Source organism: Ostrea edulis, chromosome 7 (genome assembly GCF_947568905.1).
Source record: "Ostrea edulis chromosome 7, xbOstEdul1.1, whole genome shotgun sequence".
Classification (NCBI taxonomy): domain Eukaryota; kingdom Metazoa; phylum Mollusca; class Bivalvia; order Ostreida; family Ostreidae; genus Ostrea; species Ostrea edulis.
Window position 1 is genome coordinate 72,973,690 of NC_079170.1, and position 25,897 is coordinate 72,999,586.

Genomic DNA, 25,897 nt, shown 5'->3' on the forward strand with positions numbered 1-25,897 from the left:
CGAGCATTGTTTACCATTGCATCGCTTTCACGAGGAAATGGCTATCATTACAATTTGTAAAGATATCAAAGGCAAAACCATGGAAATGTAAATAGATAATTATATCTCGCTTCAAATTGTTGATATATGATTCAATTTGGATAAAAACAAATCACATGACGCCCAGAAATTATCAATACTGTCTACGTGCAGGAAGTGTATAATTTTGACAACTATGACATCACACACAAGCGATAAGTAAATCTGTTGCTGAACAGTTTTGATAATTTACATGATATGTTTTTATTTAATTTTACTGTTCACATCTTTAACTGTGATGTTTTGATATAATGGTTATGTGATTCTTAATGTGATATATATTACGTATTGTATGGGGTTAATGTGATATATATTACGTATTATATGGGGTTGATGTGATATATATTACGTATTGTATGGGGTTGAATTTGGTAAGTGAATATTCATTACACAAGTTACTGAAATCTGATCAAATCTTGTAAAGGTTCTCGGTGAGATAAATTCGTTACACAGTCAGTTTGGGACGTAATACAGGGTCATCCAGGGTGCGTCGTCATGGAAATTCTTTGCTTTGCCAATACGGATTTCCATTTCACACCCTGGAAGACTCCGCATTACGTCCCAAACTGCCTGTGTAACTCGTACTATAATAATAACATACATGATATATGCAGGCTGTATTTACATTCACAATCCTTAACGCTCTTGATAATCATTTCATACCGTGTTCTCCAAGAATTCCCGCTCTTATTGCACTGCTTCCTAGGTCTATCAAAATCACTTTCTGAAACCACAAGATCAGAACAGAAGTGAAAAACTGATACTGTAAAAGTGATTATTTACGTGTGGGGGAAATTTATACTATGTGACCACACAATAAGTGCGTAAATCTCCCTCATGCGTATAGTTATAAATATTTGATATAATATATATATTATATTCAGTTACCACAGATTTTTCCCCCCACGTGTTGAGATGGACGTGGAAAATTGTTCAAAACGCAATTCACTGAAAATGCACTGCACTTAAAATCAAAACATCAGGATCAAGGTGCATCTAAGACGTCAATCAATATCAGATCTGTGTTCAGTGCTGAAATTATTTAGCCAATCAAAAAGTCCAAAATCAAATGGCAAGATTACATAACAAGAATGCTGTTAATTACATATATGAATTTTGAGCTTTCATTGGTAGAAAATTTCAGTCTGTTTCAAGATCTTGAGGTCAGGCTTCATTTTCTCAACAACAACAAAAAATTTTTAATCAAAATTTTCACTCAAATTTTATAGTTCATTCTCAAATCTGAGAAAAGTTATATTTCTACGTTTATTGAAAAAAAATCTGAATTAAATTTTTCTACTCAAGTTGACTAAAAACTTTCTCCGTAACAGACTTAAGTCAGAAAATATTGCTCAGAAATAGGCAAGCAATAACAGAAGACAATGGACGTCGTACTTACAAACAGCATCAGCCAGTATTACATAACTGACTCGTACAGAAAATCCTTTGGAATATCAAGTGTTTAAGCACTATCGTTTTCTGCAGGTAACTCAAAGGGGGTAGGGATGTGGGGGGAGGGGGGGGGGATGTTAACATTTACTAGTTTGGAGTGAATAGTCATTGGAACTACATGTACGTGGTGTTTTCCTGGTGCACAGGTAAACCCAGCTTTAATAATATAAAACTCAATGAGAGGAATTCCATGATGTTTGGAGGTGAGAGAAACATTAAAGGAAGAGTTCTGGGAAGATATCACAACACCTACTTTCTGAGGATGTGGGGGACATGACAACACCGGTCTGACATAAGTGGCCTTGACATTGTCCGCAGTCTGCGACTCCAAGGCCAGCTTCCACTGACCGTACTCCTTGTCTGAGGGACAGCGCACCATTAGGAACTTTCCCCTCTGTCAACAGGAAAAAGATAGGAATGACATAGACAACGACCAAGAGAGAGAGTGAATGCATACAGATGTTGACTGCAGTCTACAAACCCCGTCATCCACTCCCAGGATCCTGTTCCCGAGGTCCTCCACCTTCCCCCCCATCAGCTGCAGCGAGTCACTGGGCTTATCGTGGTTACTGGTCTGGAAAAAAAAAACACCATAAAATTTCAAAATCTGTGCCTGATGGAAAATTCAAAGAAAGTGGGACAATTTAAATGAAGCCAAGCACTAGCTACTTGACTCACCATTGTCTTGTATACATTCATACCTACACTGTGTTACGTATACATTAAACACACCCACAAAAAAATACAAGGATTGTATAGAAACCGTAAATTTAATATTTGTGCAATGTCTAAAAATGGAAGGAGGTCTGAATGTTATAATTTGTGGAGATATGAAACGGTGGATCTCAGATTTATAGAGGTGGAATGAATTTAGCATTACTGGGGTTCTTAATCTCTGAGCATTGTGAACCGAGTAACATCAATACTGATCAGGATCGAGTTGGAGAATATCCAGGCAATACATTTCTACAATTGCATGAAAAATTCAACAGGAAAGAGCATGATCAGTTTCTATTGTACCGCTCAACAGCCGAGCTTTTACTTTGTGAATAACAATGACTTGATCCTGTACCTCATAATAATACAACCAGCCATCCGTAGCTCGGAAAAATCGGCGTTTCCAGGTCTTGAGAAGAGTGGCCTTCTTCTTGTTCATGGGTAATTTTTCCATGAGACCCTCCATGGCAACAAACTTGTCGGAGATGTCCTTGGCAGTCTAACAAAATTCATAATATGAGGTGAAATATCACATTCATTGAGGCACAAAACAAACAGGGCAAAAAAGTTTCATTTCAGAATACAAACACTGCTAGATTTCAAAATACTTGCTCCTTGATGACAATAACAAAGAATAAATTTATCTTTTTTTCTGTTTTTTTGGTTTGGTAAACAATTTATGTATATCAACAGTAATCTAAACTGTGTAGAAAGGATATATACTCATGGACAAAAGAAACGTTACACCAAAATGTATAACTGTAATTTTATTTCATGAAAATATAATATAATTTGGGAATAAAAAAATAAAATTTGAATGTTCAAACACAACAAATATCTAAGGTTTCCCGAATCTGAACATACACAAATTACGGAGTCAAAGCCGGAAAGTGTTAACTTCGGATATTCAATTCACAATGTCAATAACGAGTGAAAGAACCAATGTTATCGATAACAGCTTGACAACGACGACGCATAGAAGCAATGAGACGATTGATGGAGACCTGAGGGATTCTTTGCCATTCTTCCTGCAAAGCAGTTCTAAGCTGTTCAAGCGTTTCCGGTTGATTGCGGCGTTGTCTTACTCGACGGTCTAATTGGTCCCAGAGGTGCTCGATTGGCGATAAATCGGGCGAAAGTGCTGGCCATGGCAAGATGTCGATGTGATTGTTGGCAAGAAAGTCTCTGTTGGCTCTTGCAACGTGGGGGCGCGCATTATCCTGTTGGAAAATTCCGCCATTTGCAGCGATAAAGGGACGGACATGTTGTGCAAGGATTTCATTACGGTATCGTTGTGCATTTAATGTCCCAATGATCGGTACAAGATCTGTTCGTCGATTACCACTTATTCCGCCCCACATCATTACACTTCCGCCTCCAAAGCGGTCATGGCGTAGCACACATCCATCAGAGAAGCGTTCACCGCGTCTACGGTACACGCGTGTTCTGCCATCCACTCGGCGCAGCATGAAACGTGATTCATCACTAAACAGAACGTGATTCCAGTCTGCAAGCCTCCATCTCAAGTGACGTCGAGCCCATTGAAGTCGTTCTCGGCAGTGTCTTTGGGTCAGCATAGGTCCTTTGTATGGGCGTCGTGCACGTAGACCTGCAGCCGACAAACGTCGTTGAACTGTTCGGCGACTGATTCGCCGCAATCCAGGAATTCCAACAGCAGTGTTTGCTGGATTTTCCGTTCTGTTCCGTAGATGACGTAATCGTATCATGCGGTCCTGCCTGGGCGTTGTTACCCTAGGTCTTCCAGATCGGGGGCGGTCTGCTGTTGAATTTGTTGTGTTGAAACGGTGCAATAATCGAGAAATCGTGATCCTTGCAACCCCAAATCGCCGTGCAACGTCGGCTTGCGACGCTCCAAGTTCCAACATGCCAATTGCTCTTTCGCGACTGGAACTGTCGAGCCGGGGCATTGCAATACGCGAAGATGTTGGAAAATTTTGATGTTTTTCTTACTGCCTGAATCACCTTGAGTAGTATTTGATAAAAATGAAAATGATTTTCTTTGCACGTGCAATGCGATATCCACGAAACCATGTTTACGGGTATCAACGATAAATTCACGCATGACTAGGTTTTAACATTTGTTGTGTTTGCCAGTGTAATCAGTAAAGCATGAAGTGTTGTTAAACAAGTTTTTATTTATTTATACGAAAAAATATTGTTTTACTATAATTTTTTCATGTGTAACGTTTCTTTTGTCCATGAGTATATATATACATAAAATATTACAGAGCTAGCGAGAGAAGGTCAAGGTTGGGCATGAAAATAAACTGGTTTTATGCAGTCTATCATCGTATACAGTTTTAATGATAAAAGACCAATACATATCTTATCTATGATTGTATAAAAAGTTTAATGTCTCATGATATACATGGAAATTTATTTGGCAGAGTTGTTTACATTTCAAATTAATTATGTTAATATTTTGCTCAACCAATTGCAAATCATATATATATATATATATATATATATATATATATATATGAAAAACAAGATCCTGCACTCACACACTCGCACATATAGCAGATCAAACGTCTAATTTTAACTAGTCTAGATAGGTCTGCCAGCGGATCTAAATCTAATTTTAATCAGATACATGTATGTATGCCAGCAGATTTAACATCTAATTTTAATTAGACTGTATAAGATACAATTTGTTACAATTTCTTGCAAATATTTTGTATAAAGAGTTATTTCCCTTTGCTCAAAATTGAGAAAAATTTAATTTTATCAGATTTTGCCTACTGACATAGTTTTCTTTATAAATAAGGAAAAAATGTTTATGCACATTTTTACCGAGACTTATTTCTCATATTTGTCTTTTATTTTGTTTGACAAAAACATGTATTTCCCATAGCGTTCAATGTTAAATTGACAAGGCCATATTTTTAAAGAATATGAATTTTTTTTAAAAAAATCTCCTGGTGAATGATTCTTATGTTGGTGTCCGTGAATGATTCTTCTGTTGGTGTCCGTGAATTAAATGGTTTTATCATCTAGTTTTTCTTTCATGGAAACTTTTTGGGGTTAATTACATATCACATATGAGAGAAATCTATGTAACAAAGTTTTAAGTAAGAAAAAACTTACATCAGGCATTAGTTTTAAGTAAGGAAAGACTTACATCAGGCATTAGTTTTAAGTAAGACTTACATCAGGCATTAGTTTGACAGTATACAAATCACTCAACAACTTTGTCTGAAAAAAAAAATAATGCAAATATAAGAGATAATAGAAAAACAGTCCATTGAAATCAAACCTCTCACGTCGCTCGATATACGGACAATCACTGCCTGTTCACGTCGCCCGATATACGGACAATCACTGCGTGGGAGCTCCCCCTATTTGTCCATGCATCAAGCGAAGTGAGAGGTTTAATTTTAATCTCCCACGCAGTAATTGTCCACATATCGGGCAAAGTGTGGTTTGATTTTATTCAGAAAGATGCAAAATAATATTCTACGGATAGCAAATTATTCGATTTGATTTCAATTTAAAATCACAAAGATGAAACACTATAAATAAATTATAAATTGTGAATAACATGAACAAGGACTTCCCCATTATAAATATCACATATAGATAACACAGAAGTGGAATTTTAGCAAAACAAATTCAGCATTTTTGTCTCTTAAAATGGGACGGTATATATATATTTAGTCAGGACAATGTAATGCCTATATATAAACTAACACTTTCTTGAAATATTTTGATCATTTTACCGATCCTCTTCAGTTTTGTTTATTTATCTTAACAACGTAACGTTATATAAGGTACGTGTTATGATGCTTTGATAAGTAAACATGACTGAAGAATTAAGACCAGCAACACGGTCGAAATATTTCAAAAAAGTGTTTTAGAGTTGTTTTTTTTTAAATTTTACTCCGATAAAAGATACTTTTATATATATACACACTCAAAAACTATTCTTCTTGATTCAGTCACTAGAATTTAATAAATACAGTAACATCTGCAATAAAGCAGTACTCACTGGATCCCAGCTAGTTAGGTTGACTCGGACGGGGGCCACTTCATCCTGTCCACTCTCTGTTTCCACAGGGACACCGGTTTGCTCCTCGTCACTAAGAAGCTTCTGTTTAGATCCTTCTCCGTCCTTCTCATCAAGAGTTTGTGTGACCTCCGTTTCATTCTTCTCAGATTCTGGCCATTAAAATTTTTGAAACAATGTTTATTAATGTTCCGAAGCTTTTTCTAAATTCTAAATCTGATGAGCAATGTGAGCAACCATATATTTATCCAAAATTTGCTGTCTATATCTATTCTATTGAAACATTCAGCACAAATGTCTCCATGCAGGCTACCTTATGATATACACTGGAATATTGTTGAATGGACAAAGAGTAATGGTCAGTGGTACACGACCTTGTGAATCGCACATCATGGACAATGTCAACGTCATTTATGTGACTTGATTTACTGTGTCAATGTGATATACACACAGATCTAAGAATGTTTTTATTCAATTTTTTCTGCAGTGTTTAATTCTTTTTCATATTTTTGTCTTTTTGATGCAGGGCCGGCCATGGTCTTCCCTAACAATGTCGAAGATTTTTCTCCAAATCAGTAGCCAAGGACATAATGCAGCTTTCAAAATTGGTGTGTAAAACACTGATTATAACGACACATATATATCATTACTGCAGTAACTCGACCTGAGGAGTCAGATCACGTTGAGTCGATCATGTCGAGTGCATGCATGGATCATCAGGATCAAACGAGACACAATTATGGGAAAGCATTGAGTTTGATCTGATGATCTGCGCCTGTTAACGAGACGTGATCCAAACACTTTGGATCAAGTTACAAAAGTAAAGATAAATTTTTATGCATACCTTCATGTATTTTTTAAATGCATATTTATATTAAGTTTTTCTTTTTAGCAAAAAGATACACATGTAGTGAAAATATGTTTTTTGTGTGTGCAGTTTTTGTCTGTCAATCACTTTCAACATATATGTTGATGCATTATAGTGATATCAACAGTTTCAGAGACATGATCTGGATTCAGAAAACCACAGTGCGATGTGATTTGGTGAATTTAACAGTAATGTATCAACACACAGATAATTGATGGGTAAAACAAAATTTGTGTTTTACCATGAAATGAATGGAACGCTCAATTTCAAAATTTAACTTATAAAAATATTTGCACTTTCAGAAATGCTAGGTAAATTTTCATTTGATATTTTATTCATCAGGATACAGAAACACATGCAAAAAAAACCAAAAAAAAACCCATCTGTATGTAACTGTGCTTAGTGTGGCCCTGAACTAGAGGTTTTAAACTGTTAAAACATAATGAATACAGTCGACATTTCAATGACCTGGACACTATTCCCCAATACAGTGCTGAAGAGTTAATTAAAGCAGCTGCTAGTGGCCTACAATGACAATATACTAAGTCTTCTCCAAATATGGATTACCTCCCCTTGAACACACACCAATGGTTAGCCATAATGTTGTTATTTTGACTGAATCAGTGCAGTTGTGTCTGCATCGTCGCAACCCACAGTGATGTAGTTAGAGTCGATTAGCACCCGTGGGTAACCAACAATGGTGTGTCGGATACTAGTTAGCTCACAGTTTGGGGTCATAGAAAACAAGCAAGGCTATAGATTTTCCTGAAGAAATCTAATTTGCAGTCATTGGCTGGCATAGAAAATATTTCCATGAAGCATTTGAAGCCTTTACGGGGTTTAAAAGCATGAGCTTGCTCAGACCATAAGGCCCATAATGGGATTTTCCGTGTGATACATCCTGCTGATTTCATTACACTGCTGAATGGTAAAATTGACCACCAAGAATATATCCTATCAACAAAAACTCCTTAAAAATCCAGGTAGTCTGTATCCTGCAGTGTGTGTTGGTCATCAAAAGTTTAAAGCATGCAATTAATTATAAGCTCAGCATCCATTAGTTACCATGGCACTAGAGTACATTGTCTTAGAATTCATATAATGTAAAATAAAATGAAATGAATTGCAGTGCAGCCATGTACCAGTACTTCTGCAATTTCTTTTAGAATTGTAAGCGGCGTGTTAATGCATTCCAGTTGTACACAGTCATTATATTAAAATCCTTGTAGGTTAAACTTGATTGGATGAACTCTTTCACAGAGTTATCCCCCTTCCTTTGTCATCCTCTCTTAGTTTAATAAAACAAGAAAAACAGGTTTGGATAAAAGGAGTGTCATAAAATTTTAATATTTCAATAAAAATATGGCATAAAATTGTCCCGTGCAGACTGAGTGAAGCTATGATACTGGATAAGCAAAAAAAAAAAAAAAAACTAAACTCATCACATGAAACATTTATCACAACATTTTCATGCAAATGATTGTCCTTCAGGGGCATTCAAAATCTAAATCACAAATACACACTCTTCAGTACTGGTAAAACACTCGCTTGTTAGAAGATATGTTCATTTCATATCAGTACACCAATACATAGGAAGAGTTTTGAATGAGAAATTTAATTGTAAAAAAAAATATTACACTTGTCTACATTAATTTTCAGTTAAATTTTCAGAACTCTTGCATTCAAAGAAATTACCAATGTTCATTGTGGCAATCTGCATTCCCACTGTTCTCAATCAATTGTTCTGATTAGTCAGAAAAAAAAGGGAGGAAAAATACCATTTTGATAGTTATACCTTAGGACTGATGGATGAATTTCATAAGTAGCTGAAATGTTATGGATTTTTTTAAAAAGATTAATTCAGAAGCCATTTTCTAACCGTTTTTCTAACATTTGAGATATAAATACCTTATACTAGAAAAATAATAAATCATCGAAATCTAGGACAAGGCACCTGGCATGTTAACAAAATGGTCCCACCTGTTGTTTTTGTTCTGTTTTCTTCTTTTTTGGCATTTACATGTAGAGCATGTTAAGCAGGATTTGAAACATTGTTTCTATTCAAACATACAATGTCAAACAATTGAAATGTTTATAATATCTTCAACGGTGCATGCAATGCATTTTCTTTATGAAATGTATCAATATACTAATATATTGAATAAATTAAAGTAAAAGCCATGCACTGTTGTGAAAACATTGTAGCTGGGACATTTAAAATAAATTACAAATACATTCAATGCCAAGCAAAACTTTATTTTATATTTCAGCTACTTAAAATCCAAACATATGGTCCCCAACCCATGCAGCCAGCAATTGCTCAGTATTTAAACTCCATAATTTCATTGGCAATATCTTTTTTTCTTAATTTTCATTATCCATTCCTACTGTTTCCGATGCATGTGTTTTAATGTTTGATTCTGTTGCCTTGATTTCTTAAGAACAGAAATCATTTATACTCAGAGAAATTCTTATCACTAGCAGTCAGGGGCGTGACTTGACATCAGAAGAGAAATATCCAAAACTTTCAATTAATTTCTTTCTCAAAAATTCAGAAATTAGGAAGAAAGTTTAATTAAACCTAAACATTAATATACATGGTAACCGGCCTGGTACAATTTTTTTTACACATACAAAAATGAGTGGCTTAGACCTTATAGAAAAGATGCACACATTTCCCCCTTAGTATAGCAAGGATAGACATCATGAATTAATGCAGAAATCCAAATATAGACATACATCACTACACAATGTTTCTTAATTAGTAGACATTAGGTATTAAATCCAGGTATACAATACATTAAGGAGGTATGCTACACCGGAGAAATTTGATGTAGATGAAAAGTGGAGGATATGTAAAACAATATTTTGAAGTTGAAAATTTTCAAATTTACTTTATTTTGTCAAAAAATACAGTTTTAGTAGAAGGTAATCTGAACAAAAATTAAAACCCCTGCTGGATTCGAACCTGCGACCTACAGTTCAGCAGTCAACGTGCTAACCTACTGAGCCACTCGGCTACGTATTTAAATGAAAAAGGAAAAGTCAAATATTGCTGACATCGATTTTGTCATCCATGTTTTTAAAGGAAGTCAGCCATTATGACGATGTAGAGTACTACCTTAAGAGGCTATCTATGGTATATTGGGTCAAAGTTAATAACACATCAAATTTCTGATGAATGTTGTCCAAAAATTGTTCTTAAAGTTGACACATCTGACTATTTCTGAGGAACTGTAAAAAAAAAAATTTCAATACCATATACTCGAAACTAAAAATTTGTTTGGGGAAAAAGTAAATATTAATTCTATTTTCACACAATTTCAACTGGGAAATTATTGCAATTGAGAGAAAATGACATGTTTAAAATTCAGGGAAGGATAGGTGTAGTTCCTAGTCCTTTGGATATAAATATGTTCATATTGAAATTCAGCTCTGTTTTACATTTATAACAGGGAATCGATCAAGCAAACTTCACAAACAGAAAACACACATCAGCCTTAAGTCAAATGTGTCAATCATTAGACAGTACGTGCCTCATTTTGAATGGACAGCCCCTTAATGTTTTTATTGTTAGACAATCTGTGAATGTATAGGATGTTAATAATGCACAAGGTTTACTCATTAAAGTATAAAAATAAGTTTTCGTATAAAATAATATATATAATAAAGAATTTCAAAAATTCAAGAAAATGCAAACAAAATTTTATGATATGCTGGACAAGCAGCTATGGGTCCATTTTGTGGTTCTATAAATCTGGTCACCATAATTCACATCAGCACAATTTAAATTGACAGTTGAAAGGTCATGGTACATTTATTCGTATGAAGAGCTGTCCTGCGAAATTTCAGCTACCAGTTTCACAAAACCACTTACATAAAACATAAACATGGATAAAATCTAACAATGATCTGTCAAAAATGTCTACAAGCATTAAGAACAACAATGCATTTTCTCAAGCTACAAACAAAACAAATAAGCTTTAAAAAAGGGGGAGATGAAAAAATTGGACCACAGAAAAAACTTTAGAATGACCACTTTGATTTAATTTTGTACGTAACAATGCTCATGGGTACATTTTGCAAGCAGAACCCAAGCTCTGGATATAATGGCAAGCAATGCAAGAAAAAAGTCAGTAAAACTGCTCACTGGGATGCTGGAACAAGTTACCTGCCCCTGGCGGTAGTGAAAGCTGCCCGTTTGAATTTGACACATCCTCGTTTTGATTACTATTACTTGTCAGTTTCTTCACCTCCACTTCAGCAATGTTTCGGGAGACATTTTCAGCATAGCTTTTCAAGTCAGGTCCCAAAAAGTGGCTGCTCTGATATGGAACGGTCTCCATGAATTCATCCTCATCTGCTTCACTCCTGTCAATTTTACACCCCATGGCTTCATCAAGATCTGTCTCCAACAGACTGCTCTGAGATCCCAGACTCGAGACATTCAACTTCTCATTACTCTTTAGCATTTTCTCCGTTTTCATGTCAGAATTTATTGACAGAGTTTTCTCAGATGACGTTGAGGTCGACCGTTGCTTCTTTGGAGTGCGTGGCTTTCCTTTCTTGTGTTCCTCCTCATATTTCAGAGGTTCTTTGCGATACCATTTTCCTGATGATCTTTGACCATTTGCTCCTGTAGAACTTTGTCGATCACTCCTGATGAATGGGTTTTCATTCAGTGTGGTGAATGCGTCATGTTCATCAGTCTCTGTATTACTCTTGGGTGCTGTGGTCCCTTTCTTTTGTTTGCCATCCTCCAGCAAATCATCTTTGTTTCCAATGGACTTTTTCTTCCTGCTAGACTTGGTGGGCTGCATGTATCCTGGCAAATCACTTTTCTCACTTGAGCCATCATCGCTTCGTCTATCTCCAGATGCCTCCCTTTTCTGTCTCTCGGATGACTTCTCCCTTTTTGGTCCTGGTGTTGTTGGTCTTCTTTTACCCTCAGGCTTTTTTTCTGTTGTTTGCTCACCATTTTGATAGAGAAGGTCCTGTACACTGGCCACCCTTTCTTTCCGGACTTTAGAACTTGGCCCCTTGTTTATTTCACCATTTGTTTGTCCTCCTTGGTGAGATGGTGAGGCTTTCGTGTTAGGTGTTCTAGCACCTTCTCTTGCTGGACTTTGCTTTCTAGGAGTGGTAGCTCCACTTTTTCTTGCAGGACTTTGCTTTCTAGGAGTGGTAGCTCCACTTTTTCTTGCAGGACTTTGCTTTCTAGGAGTGGTTGATGGACTTTTTCTAGATGGACTTTGTTTTCTAGGTGTAGTGACCGGACTTTTTCTAGCTGGACTATGTTTTCTAGGAGTGGTTGATGGACTTTTTCTGTTGGGTTTTTCTCCTAGAGATTGAGTTCTTTTCACAGCAGAGGGGCTTTGTTTTCTTGGGGTTACATTTGGGCTTTTCTCATTTGGGGTTCCACGTGGACTTCGCTTGGTTGATGAAGCAGATGAAATGATAGATGGACTTTTTGGTGGTGTTGCCATGGAATTTCTAGATGATGAAGATTTTGATGATGCGCTGGAGTTAGAGGATGTTTTAAGACTTCCAGGTTTGTTTTCATCTTCTTGTTCAATTTTAATTTGAAGTTTTAATTTCAGTTCTTCCTTAACTTTCTGTACATCTTTATCATTTACTTTGATATCATCAGCTGTAGGACTGAAACCTTCCTGAATGTTGAATTTATGTTTACAGCAAGGGCAGACAAGCTCTCCAATAGTCTGAACAAATTTGTCAAACATTTCAGCATCAATCTGCACACCAATGTTTCTAGACTTTATCAGCATTTGAGTAGCACTGTCTCTTGTATTCAACAATGACACATTAGTTTGCATAGATGAGTTTTTCTTCTCTGATAATGTGCTGCCACCTGAGGTATCACTGCTAAAAACTGACACATTTTTAATTGTTTTCCCATCATCAGACTTGTCTTTGCTATCAAGGCTTCCTCTGGAATCAAAATCACCAATGGTGGAAGCCAAAGAGAAATGGCTTCCTTGGTCACTAGATTTCACCCTGAAGTCTTTCTCATCCAAAGCATTGTTGGATGGAAAGATGTTGCTCTCCATCCATTCCTTAACATGGCCAATCCTTGAGCTATCTACATTCACTTGTGATTTCATTCTATCATCCAGATTAGAGTCATGAACATCAGCTTGTGAGTTCACTTCCTGTGAAGATTTTTCTCCAAGTAGAGACTTCTTACTAAGTTTTTTCTTCCTCACTTTGGAACCAGCAGTAACATAGATAAACTGCTCCCTGTGTTCCACATAAACATTCCCATCTTCATCCACCATCTCCCCAGGCAGAGCTTCATAGAACTCCTCCTCTGATGCGGTTTCAAACTGCTCGGCATCTGTTTGAAGAAGACTACTACCTTCCATAGACACGTTTTCATTCTTGGTCAAAGCCAAGGGATCTTCTCCCTCAAAAGTAGCAAAGTTTTCATCTGGAATCTGAGAGCTGGTTGTGTCAGTGCTGTCCTTGTTGGACTTATTTACTGTTTTCTTTGAGTTGGTGCTGCCAGTTTTGCTGGTCAGTGATTCGTTTTCCTCTCCCTTACCAATCAGAGAGAGGAGGTCCTCCGTGGCTACAGACGTCTTCTCACTCCTGTGGTCGATATCATTGATAATGCCCTCAAACTGTTTCCCCACAGACCCGGTGGATTCTACCTCCTGAGGAGCCGTAACTCCTTTTGTGTCTTCAATGGTAACCGTCAGCACATCCTCACTCTGCGAGATCTCAATTTTTTTCCCATCCAAACTTTTACTGTCAATATCATTAGATGCATCAGATTGACTATCTGAATTCTTCTTCTTTTTCCCCTTCTTTTTCTTTTTAGATTTCCCTTTGTTTGAGATCTGTTCTTTTGAGTTGGTGTCATTGGCTTTTACTAATGTTGCATTGTCTGAGTTGTCATCATTTTCAGAACATTTTACCACATTTTCTGCATCTACTTTACCAGTAGATGTCTCCTCATCTTTGACATCTTTTACTGTTTCAGTTCCTATAGATGTGACAGAGTCAGACACTACTTTATTGACTAATACACTATCCCCATCAAGTTCAACACCTTCACTAACACCTGCCTCTTTCTCACTAGCACCTAACTGTTTATCTGGTTCTGGTGTTAACTGAATAATGTCTCCTTTTTCAAGCTGAGCTTCTGAGGAATTGTCAATGACATCTTCTTCAGACTGAACATCACTCCCACTGATTTCAACATTGTTCTCTGTCACATTTACATCAATTTCTGCACCAACTAGAGTTTCAGTCAATAGTTCTGTTTGATGTCTCAGGTTTTCAAACTGTTGATCATGAACACCGACTTCCGGTTCATCTGTAATACCCAGTAACATCTTTTTAGCATTCTCTAACACAGAGCTGCCACCACTTGTTCGAGCCAGAGGTTTGCTAGAACTGGATCGGGTAGTGTCGCTCACTCTTTCACCACTTATTCGACTCCTTATATCAGAAATGAATTCATGCATGCCAGGATTTAACTGCAATGAAGAACTACCAGTGTCATAACGACTTCTAAATTCACCATCACTGTTGGTTTCACTAGATCTCCTGTATCGACTTATGCTCGAGTCAAAATCACTTTCATCGTTTGTCTCGCTAGTTCTCCTAAATCGACTGAATCTCGAGTCATTATCGCTATCCACTTTCTGACTGTAGCTTCTCCTTAAATTCCTCGAGGAATTGTCAGACTTCTTCGGCACGTCACTACCATCCAAAACACTATCAAACTTTTTAAAGCTATCACTTAGAATGTTTCCCAGTCGACTGGATATGTCTTCTGATTCAGTCTCTATGTATGACGAGGTCACACTGCTTTCACCACCGTACGAACTTGTATATGAATCTGGATAATCTCGATTGAGATATTTCGATCTGAAGCCAGCAATACGACTGTCAGTACTGTTTGGCAGAGATGTATATCTGCTGATTCTCGTTGTACTGGGTTTGGCCCTGCTGGATGTCAGAACATTACGTCTGGATTGCTTTGGAGCATACCCTCCACTCCTGTCAAATGTTGGTCGGTCAGTCTGCCAGGCACTTCTGTTGGAATAGGACAAAGAACCCTCTCCTAGAATTGACCGGTCACTCAGCCAAGAGTCTCTGTCTGGGAAAGCATCCTCCTCCAATACACTTTCATACTTCGTGTCAAAGATGCTATCACTTTCATCCAGAATGCTCTCTCTATAATCTGACGTGTCTGCTTGACTTTGGACACTGAAATTGGACAATTGGTCACTGATATTAAATGATCCATGCACAACTTGGTCATTAGAACTGTCTAAAAATCCAGACTTAAAGGACTCGTTTTCTACCGAATTTTCATGACTGCTTTGAACAACATTCGTGTCATGTGGAGAAACCACAGATTCCTTTTCCAACGGAACAGTACCGTTATCATTGCTTCGCCCCATCACTTTCATACTTTCTCCATCAAATACTATCACTTTATCACTTCCATTTTGTTTTTCAATGGTAGTTTCACTGCTACCACTCTGTTTATCAGTGTGTATTGAGGCTGCCACCGTCTTATCTTCAGATTCACTTGGCTTCACAGTTGTTTTCTCAACACTTATATCCAGACCTCCATTTCCCTGAATCGATTGATTACCATTACTTGTTTGCTCTTGACTAGATTGAGTCTGGTTCTCACTCCTCAATGACGATTTTCCTGCACTTTGAGGGAAGTTTCGTCTCCACCGAGCAGAATCGCCCACCTTTCCTCTACTTTCACTTTTAGTAGAAGTCAATAATCTGCTTGAGAATTCAGAGGCGTCCATTAAACAGGATGGATCGGTGAATGGTGTTAATACTCTCTCCTGTAGTATCACCTTTGCTGGCGAGTTTGATGGGCCATACAAGCTCTGCTTAAAGCTCTCGATGTCCTCAATATGGTCAGCACTCTCAGATTCTACACTTACGTCCTGTGCTTTGACCTCAGTTTCCCGTTCATCGGTCAAACTAGCGAGACTTCCGATGGATGTCAGTCTGGCAGACGTACTCTGATATATCACATTCTCATTGGGACCATGATCTTCGAACGTATCACTCTCGGCAGAAAAGGTCCTCTGTCTCTCATGATGGTTCAACCCAATGTCTTCATTCTTTCTAATAGAAGCTAGAATCTCAGATGTCCCAGACGAATTTGGCCTCAGAGAAGCACTGATATTTTTAGGTCTGGCTCCACCATAGCTTGCCCTGCTCAGTGCCTCCTGTGATGCACTCAGTTGGTCGTCCTGGGATTTCCTCTCCAGGGTAGCCTTCAGCCTCTCCTCCTGCCGTTCACGTAGTCGGCTGGTTGGAAGAGTTCTGGTATTAAGGAGCTGTCTGCGGCTGATTCTTGATCCTTCTGATGCTCTTGTGTCAGTGTGAAGGGTCCCGGTGCCACTAGCATCCCTATTCTCTCTCAGCTGTTTAAGTTCTTGCAGACGTTCCAGGCGAGACTTCACTTCATCATTGGGAGGGGGCCAAATGTTTGTCATTAACGTACTGTACGACATTTTAGCACTTACTGTTCAAATGTTAATTTACTCCAAACATATCATCAAACACACACATCAAAAGTCCTCCTTTAATTCATCAGAGGCACACGTTTTCATTTTTTATAAGGTGAAATGTTTGTATAGCTGGAACAATCATCACACAGACACACGTAGTCTAATATTCATGTCGTCTAGAACACAAATCATCAACAATAACCATGATGATAATTGTCATAGTTTATCCAACATTCCCTCCACTGTTTAAAACATGGTTCCTTCACAGATTACATAAAGTCATGCATCAATGCCCTGAGCCATGCATTCCTGTTTTACGAACCGGCATACTTGTACCGGGCTTCTCTCACGGAGTTTTACTGAAATTATTGATTTCACACTTGCAAAGATGTAACGCAGTGCAGCGTTGACTGTCTAGCAATGTGCTTCAGTCCCTTTCTTTGTAAAGCTACATGTATGTCCATTTAAAGTTACTTCCCAGGTAGGTCAAACAAACACATACAGTAAATTGATTATGCAATGGTTTTTGATTTCAAAAGGCCCAGGTAGAAATCAGTTGACAGTTCGTCTCTCGCTTGATCAATGATCATCCCTAAAACTTTTCCTCGAATTACACCAGTTCCCGTGTCCCCATTTCCATTTAAAAATACAAAACACAATTTCACATGACACAACAACTAAAATCTTGGGATCACTCTGTTACTCAAAAAGTGCCTATATACTTTCTCTTCCCACACAAGGTATTTTAGAATTCAATGAATCACTCCTTAATCTGTATGAAAGCTTCTCAAAACGACAGCCAGTTTTCACATTTTTTAATCCCTAGTAAAATGTACGAATCGCAAAGGTTATCCCATTCATTGAGTTCCATTTCACAACCAGTCTAGCTATCCCTGTGCAGATATAGCAATCAATAGTAAATGTGGTTCCACTGAACCAATGTCAGTTAAAGTTTTAAATGTTTAGTTTTAGCGCTGTACTATAAAACCCTATCAATTGTCACCAAGGGCAAGGATAGATCAGCACAATTGTTCAAGCATGCACATATTCTAGAAATAGCAGTTGCTTTAACGTATATATACATCATAACATAAAATGAACGCCTAATCGGAGGCGGTGATTAGCGTATAAAATCGGCAGGCTTTTCATTCAGACATTGCCATAAACTCGCTTTTATCTCCAGCACACCTTTCCATTGACCCCTGAGGCGTGACAGCTAAGTTCTGTCAGGGGGTGGGAAGGACCCTGCAGTTCTGATCAAGGCTTCTCCTAGTTCAACAGGTCATGATGGTCTTTGATATGACAATGTAACTTGTATATGACAATGTAACTTGTATCTTTGATGTAAAATATCAGGGATATCCTGACCTGGTGAAATTTAATTTTTTTTTTTTGAGGAAGGTTTATATTTTCTAACTAAATGGAACACGTAACATATTGTCATAAGACTCCGATGTCATACAAATTCTTTGTATTAACAACCCAGTAGTTAGCGCACACGACCTTATAAGCCTGGGGCCTCTAGTCTGATGTCTCTATGATGAAGCTGCCACTTTATGATAATATTTAAACAAGACAGTAGGAGTGACTCACAATTTTATCATTATCTATACGTATTGACGTCCTTTCCAGCATGTCTAATTGCCATAAAATACACATTATGTCACACAATATCATGCTGTCATGCCTGGTCACACAATTTCTTACAACTTGCAAGAACCAAGTCATTTGAAGAAAGAAAAATAAAACCTGAGCCCGCCTAAAAAGCAATTGGGTCACATGCCTGTTCAATTGCATTAAGAGATTATGCCAGTCTAAACCTACGCAGAATATTAAGAATGTGCACAAGAGCAGGACATGTATTTGGGCGTACTTATTTTGTGACAGAAAAATAACACAGGTGGAACATCGCAATGGTGACAAAACTCTACAAACAGAAATCCCTTACTCTGCATACACAGCAATAAAAAACTACATGTCAGACTGCTCATTTCTGGGTACACTACAGTGAATTTAAACTTCCCTATCAAAATATTTTCATTTCAAATTGAAGAATAAATTTTGCTCAGTCAGGTAGAATTATCTCAGATCAATAAAACAACATTTTCACATTTCTGATTTACAATACAATAAAGATTTACAAGTAACTTCAAGGTAAATTAACCAAGATTTTAAAGTTTATAATTGTCAAATTAAAATCAAATACGGCAGAATTTAGAATCATGTCCATTTTAAAATTTCTGATTATATTCAAACACCTTTGGATTCTTGTTAGTGATTCAATCACCGCGAGCCTCAGCTGATAACATTTTTCCTGATTTTATCTGTGGGTGTTTTCACCTGCAAGGTTTCATATATTAAAGCTTGGGACATATTTACAATGTTGATTTTTAATGTTATTTATAAATCCCATGAATCATGTTGTGCCTACGGAATACCTCTATAGGCAAGATGAACTGGGGCACAGGGAGTGCTATGTGCAATCTTGCGACCAAGCAAAAAGTGTATTAAAAAAAAATAAAAATTAAAACTTGGTCACAGTGAACCAGACTTTCATTGTACGATTACAGAATGTTATACATGGCTGAAGATTGTGGTTTGTAATTTGACAACCATTTACACCTGCACAAATAACATATCATAAACATAGGTCTTTCTCTTGCAAACATACATAAAGAATTCACCGCAGTTTAAAGTCACTGTAAACTGGGATTCTGTAAGATATAAACCGAGCTTAGCTATTGCTAGAATATAGAGGTGTATAAGTAACACTTTATACTGAGCATAATTCAAACAATATCTGCATCATTAAAAAGGTTAAAGCTGGAAAGGGCAAAGTAAGGTTGGACAATCAGTCCCTTGAGAATGCATGGAGTCAGGAAATTTGACCATGCAGAGGCACACTGAAATAGCAAAACCTTGATGCCAGACATCATTCGGATGCTACAGGCTAATCCTATATGGAGCAGATTTCTCCTTCTCCCAAAAGTTCCATGAAATGTGCAAAAAGGAGCATCTCATCATAATAATATGCCTGCCCATGAAGCATCATGTAAATACACCTGTCAGACTGGCAACACTGACTGGAACTTTTTACTTTAAAGTGCAGCTGCTGTTTCATGAGTTTCCTCTTTAATTTCCAGGTATTCATTTCTCCCACTCATTATCCAAGACAGGGGATCCAGGTTAGACTTGGTCCTCAGTACGTAACCCTTGCCTGTCGTAAGAGGTGACTAAATGGGGCCGTCCTTAGGATGAGACCGCAAAAACCGAGGTCCCGTGTCACAGCAGATGTGGCACGATAAAGATCCCTCCCTGCTCAATGGTCATATTAGTGCCGAGCATGGGTCTAAATTTTGCAGCCCTTCACCGGCAATGGTCACCTTAGTCTCCTTATCAGTGAAATATTCTCGAGAAGGACATTAAAAAATATACAATCAATCAATGAACATATCCAAGTTCTATTAAAAAAGAAGAATCCGACAAAAGTTGACCTACAATATGCAGGTCACTCTAGTTATATATATAATACCAGGAAACCCACATCAAGAGCTGAATCTGCACAAATCTGGTCAAAACTTGTGTCAATATACCCTTGTAGGAAGCTCTCAGTTGCAACCAAGAACATTTATTGAGAAGAGTTCACTTTTGTCCTATTTAGTTTTATCTACTTACAAATAGCACAAAAGTGATATTTATATATCTCAACCGTTAACTCGTACAGGTGATTCTTTTCCTCAAGAGCAGGGACACAGCTTTACTAAACGACAAAGAAACAGTATATTAACAAGTTTATTCTGTTCTGGGTCTTGTGAGGCTGCTGAAAAATTCCTCTCCCAGTCTTATAAGTAATCAATGCCTTCAAATTATTCTATCACAGTGACATCTCTAATGTCGATGAACAGCTGCCGAGTCGGTAAAATTTGAATGTTGATGCATAGTCGCATCGATCACAATACTTTTTACCACATATATTGTGCATCAGCTTGAATAACAACACAGACTTCAACAACCACAGAAAATTCTGACATGTCAATTATAAACCCACACACACACTCTGGTTACCTTTAAGCCACCTCTCTAAATCCACCTCCTCATTCTCCACTTCCTGTTCATCCTCTTCTTCCCACATTGTTATGGTAACCATAAGGTCTGAATTTTCTCTGATAATTCAAACCTTCCTACTCTCAAGGTATTAAAACAAAGTGGTTACAATTTGAGAGAAATCCATGTGTGACATCTCTTTCTTAACTCAGAGGGAACACCTTTGATGCTTATTTTTTCCTTAAGAGTCTAGAGTGCAAAATGATAAATTTGCACGCCATTTGGAATCCTTAGGGGCACAACTGAATGATTCACACCGATTATAAATGAATGTTGATGGACTTCGCTTTCAAGTCATGAGGTAGAGTGTTAAAAGAAATAGATGGTCAGTGATATTCTATTTCTTTTCCCTTGAAATAATAAGATTTACAAAATTTATAACCTCGTGAAGCTTTTATCTGGCATGTAAATTCATGAACAGGGATTTCTTTAGGGTCTGTAGAGGGCCAAATTTCGGCCCCATTCCCAATGCTAAAGAGCAAGTGTTTTTCGCAAAATGATGCCTAAAAATTCCAAAATGATGGATGCTTTGATGAGAATATGCCATCAGGGGCCATATCCAACCTTGGTGCCACTCTGTTGCAAAACATTTTTGACAGTTTTTTCTCTGCCAAATACCGGAAATTAAAGCTTGTTTAAACCATATTGATAATAAAATATCAAATGGTTAACTTTTTGTTTGTTTTTTTATTTATTTGCATGAAACAAATTTCCAAATTTCAATCATATATCGTTATTTTTCCCAAACTTGACGGCCCTGGCCCCTGGATTCAAGGGGTAAAAAAATCCCGGTGAATGGACTCATTAAAATTTGCAATTTTAAGAAATGTTAGGCTATGATCTGAATTTATATGTACTAATTGTATAACAAACAAGGTTGCATTATTCACCCATCAATACACAATGGACACTGCATCAGAGGTTGATATAGTGTTCAAAACAAGCAAAATTTAATGATCCATTCAGAGGGTTCTTAGTCTATAATAACTATAGAGAAATTTGATTTTGAGATGTACGTTAGGGTATTATATACATGAATAAAGTTTCAAAATATACCATTTCAAGAAAATGAGATTATGACATCATAATACAAAAATAAATAAGAGTAAATGATGTAATACTGCACGAGACCAGTAAATGACCGGCATCCTTCACCTGGAATTTAAAAGGTTGTGAGCCTACCTCATTTAGAGAGGACTTTTTGAATAACTGCTTCTTATTTACCATCCATTCAGAAAAACATATGAAATGTTCATTGTACGAGTAGCATGTAGCTGGCAATTTCTGAGGGGGAGTATTAAATTAATACTCTCTTTTTCCAATTTTACCATAAAAAGCTGTATTGATAATGAACAGTTTCATACAAATTACTAAAGACATTAGCTTAATTTTGAGAAGTGCAAAATTATTATCACATTGCCATGGCCATGGCCATGGCCATGCAGGGCCGCCATAATAAATAGTTGGATATTAATTTTTATCTCGGTTTCAGATTTCAACGTATATTTGGTTTAAAGTGTTAAAACTGAGATTCTACTCAGTTTCACTTTCATTTTTCTGTTCTTTGCACATGGCAAAAATTCCTGTTGATGAATTTCTGCAGGTTCAAGTTCAGAAATATAGTTCAGTTTATGTATTAATACACACAACATATATATGTATATACACACACCGCCATCATGAATTTTAGAACATTAGTTGAGCTTCTAAAAGAGAATAACTTGTTATATATAATTTATCTGTACCAATATGCCTTGTGAAAAAATGTTTTGAAAAACACCAAACAATTTTAATATACTGCACTAAAACTCCACAATAATTAAGCTACAAAAGATAAGCCCCAGAATAAAAATTAAAGCAACTTTTATTTTCACTTCTGTTTTACCCACAAAAACAGCATTGCCATAAAACGTCCCTTTGTATTTTTGACTTTAATTGAGTAAACTAAATTCAGCTGGCAATAAAAATCTGAAGCTTTGTGTAGTAGACCATAAAACAGAAGAGCTTTCAATGTAAACATGTTTGTAGTTGATGTTCGTAACAAGATCTAAATAACCTTCACATCATTGGACTTTGATTCGGAGGTTTTATTTGTCTCACTTTCAGAAGTCGAGGCCCCATCCGGATTTCCTCGTTCACATTTCACCACAGGAAGATCCCCCCATAGTTTTTTCCTTATCAGAACAATGCGTTCTTCTAATGTATATTTAGGGTTAAAACAGTCTGCCAGGAAGTGGTCGGCGACATCGCTGGGAAGTCCACGGCTTTTATACCTGCTTCTGTATGTTTCGTCTATGGCTTCACGCATGGCCTTCACACATGTGGCACCGTCCTCGTGGTTCAAATCCAGTGGAACATCATGGACTCTGGGGTTGGCTTCGGCCCGTGCCTCTCGAAGTTGGTCCACAGTGGTTGGTCGGTCCGATTCGCCGAGTTCCTCTGTAAGGGGCTCAGAGGTCCAATCTAAGTGAAGGTTGAGTTCACCTCTCGATGATCTGACATCAGTCTCAGAACTTGCAGCAAGAGAAGCTGTACCCGAGGTGTTGATTACCTCCCTTGCCCGGGCAATCACTTCTTGTGTCGAAAGGGACGTCGAACGAGTTAAAGCAGGACCAGAGGGGAATACATTTCGTTCCCGATTAAACAGACTTGGCATGGGAGTATCAACTGACAAGTTACTGGTGACAAGAGATGGCAAGCTTTCGCTGTAATTAGAAGACAGCGGGAACAGGCTGCCTCCAGTGGAGAATGATGGCTGTACACGACTTGCTGAGAATAAAGAATGGAGATGATCTGACTGAGCGGAATTCCTGCGGTCTCTGGGACTTAAAATTTCAGAGTCAAAACTCGAGCCAGCGACACTGTCTCTACCTTCCTTGCGAATCTTCTCCAGCTCTTTCAGTCTCTTCATTCTTTCACTGCGGTCATCAGAAAAGGCCGAGTCCCAAGCCGACGGATTAATAGCACTACTGGTAGTCTGCTCCTTTGTTCCTGCTGTCGATGACGTGGTGGACGTCTCTGATAAGAAAGGAGAATGCTGTGAGAGTTGAAGATCGGAGTGATGTCTTCTGGCTCGTCTCGAGTTCCGGATCTGTTCTCTGATGGAAAGCTGTTTCTGTGGCCTGATGTTGGGGTTAAAGTTCATGTTGAAGCGTTCCCGCGCAGACAAGTTTGAATCCTCTGGATTCTCCCGAGCACGGCCTCGTGTTCGGAGTTCCTCCAGCTCCTGGAGTTTGGCCAGGCGTGTCTGCTGGTTCTCCGTCATCTGCTCTAACTTTTTGTCAGTGTCATCAGAAACCTCCCAGGATGCTGCAGATGAGATCTGAATTTCTGTGTCAGGCTTTGGTTGTCCTACTTTAGCTTTACTGGAATCACTATTAACACTATCAGTCCTCTCGGGTGTGACAGATTTCACTGGTTGCTCAGTCACGTTATTTTCTGTGTTGGTATCAGCACTTGTCCCAGGATCAGCTACTGCTGTGCTGCCTGTCTTCACACACACTTCCATTGATTGATTATTTGAGGCTGAGTTCTCTGTATCCTTACATTGATCTCCTTCGGATGACACATCACCAGACATGGTCTCTGATTTTTCTACACTGTTTCTTTCACCACCTTCTATTATAATTAATTCAATGTTATTAGTTTTTCCCTCCAAGTTGTTTGTAGAAGCCTTGGAAGCCTCAGTCTGGGAATTATCGGTTTGCCGCGCAGTGTGTGACACATCACCTGTCATATTGTTGTTACTGATGTCATTGAGAGGTCTACTTTCACTTTCACATTCTGTCGGCAAGTTACCTGAGTTGTTGGCCTGACCTAAAGGGAATGCTCTCATTGGCTCCCTTCCCCGTCTGGCAGACGACCGTAAACTAGATCTACCAAAAGTTCCCCTGGATCCAAGCAGAAGCTCACGAGATGAGGAGTGGGCTCGCTCTACACTTGAACTACGAGTTCGAGAACTGGACTCGTGCTGCCTTCTCTGATTTTCTAGTTCTCTTAATCTATCCAGACGAGCTCGGGTATTATCGTTCGGAGGTGGCCAGACATTCTGTAGAATTCTGGAGTACCTGCTGTCAGAGTTCTCTTCATTCATACTGGATTGAAGATATTGTTGAGAACTTGATGACTGTCTGTGTACACACAGTCACTCAATAAAGAGTTGATTGATACAGCTAGTCACTGAAAGCTCTCTAAACTTTGTTTAAATCCCATACAAAAGGTCCCATTCACTTTACAACTTAACCTTTCTTAAACTCCAAATATTTGATTAATGCCGGAAAAAAGTTCATTCAGCACTAACAGACCTCTCAGAATCTATTTTCACATTCTTTAAAAAGTTCCCAAATAGATTGATCACAGCACACATACAAACTGTTTGTTGTTTTTGTGCAAGGTAAAGTCACATGACACACCAATCCTCCGCCATTTTCACTCCTAAATTGAAATTTAAAAATTCCCCTGACAGGCCTGTCTCCTGTGATCGAGGCTTTACATATACGAAGCTGTCTATTAATAAACACATTGTGTAGGCCCCCTCCGTCAGATCACTGGAGCGCAAAAAATTAAAGGGACCATTTTTATGCAATGCTTACATCAAACTGTCAGGGATAAGAAGGGATAAATTGGCCAATGCTTAAAAGATCAAAGTGGACTGATAAATAAAACAGGCTGCCCGCTGTGTCAATCAGGGAATATATAAGTAGTCTGATCTGGTCTGGTTTAATCTGACTAAGCAGGTCTATGTAAATTGCATATAAATGATTTGTTAGTGCAAATGGAGTTAAATTGAGGTCCTACTTCAGATAAATATCAGTCATTGACCACACTGACATACAGCTGTTTAAATTTTTATCTTTGGATGGAATCTCTGCAGTAAAAACTTAAATTTGCATGCCTTTTTTCTTCACTAAGTACATGTAAATTTAATATTGTCACTAACACAACTATGCTACATCATGTATATACTTTCCATAAAGCACATTTACCAGATTAACACATTTGCATAAAAAATCAGCTGAACAAATAACGTAAAACTTTCCATCCCATATAAATAATCTCCAGTAATTTCCTTTTCTTATTTTGACATTACGCCCAACTGATAAACATAACTTAAAAGGTTTTATTAGTGAAGCA

General features: G+C 37.8%; 1 protein-coding gene across 2 annotated transcripts in view; it reads right to left on the minus strand.

Annotated features, from left to right (window-relative positions):
* Positions 1–22,475, minus strand: part of LOC125657162 (uncharacterized) — a 34,309-nt gene extending 11,834 nt beyond the window's left edge. For both annotated transcript variants that reach the window (XM_056145311.1, XM_056145310.1), the window contains exons 1-7: positions 11,314–22,475; positions 6,257–6,426; positions 5,419–5,463; positions 2,603–2,746; positions 2,012–2,104; positions 1,784–1,924; positions 742–802 (exon numbers count right to left, since the gene is read on the minus strand). In XM_056145311.1, coding sequence (XP_056001286.1) covers positions 742–802; positions 1,784–1,924; positions 2,012–2,104; positions 2,603–2,746; positions 5,419–5,463; positions 6,257–6,426; positions 11,314–16,663 — 6,004 coding nt within the window. In that variant the 5' untranslated portion in view covers positions 16,664–22,475. The remainder of the gene's footprint in view (positions 1–741; positions 803–1,783; positions 1,925–2,011; positions 2,105–2,602; positions 2,747–5,418; positions 5,464–6,256; positions 6,427–11,313) is intronic.
* Between the last annotated feature and the right edge of the window lie 3,422 nt (positions 22,476–25,897).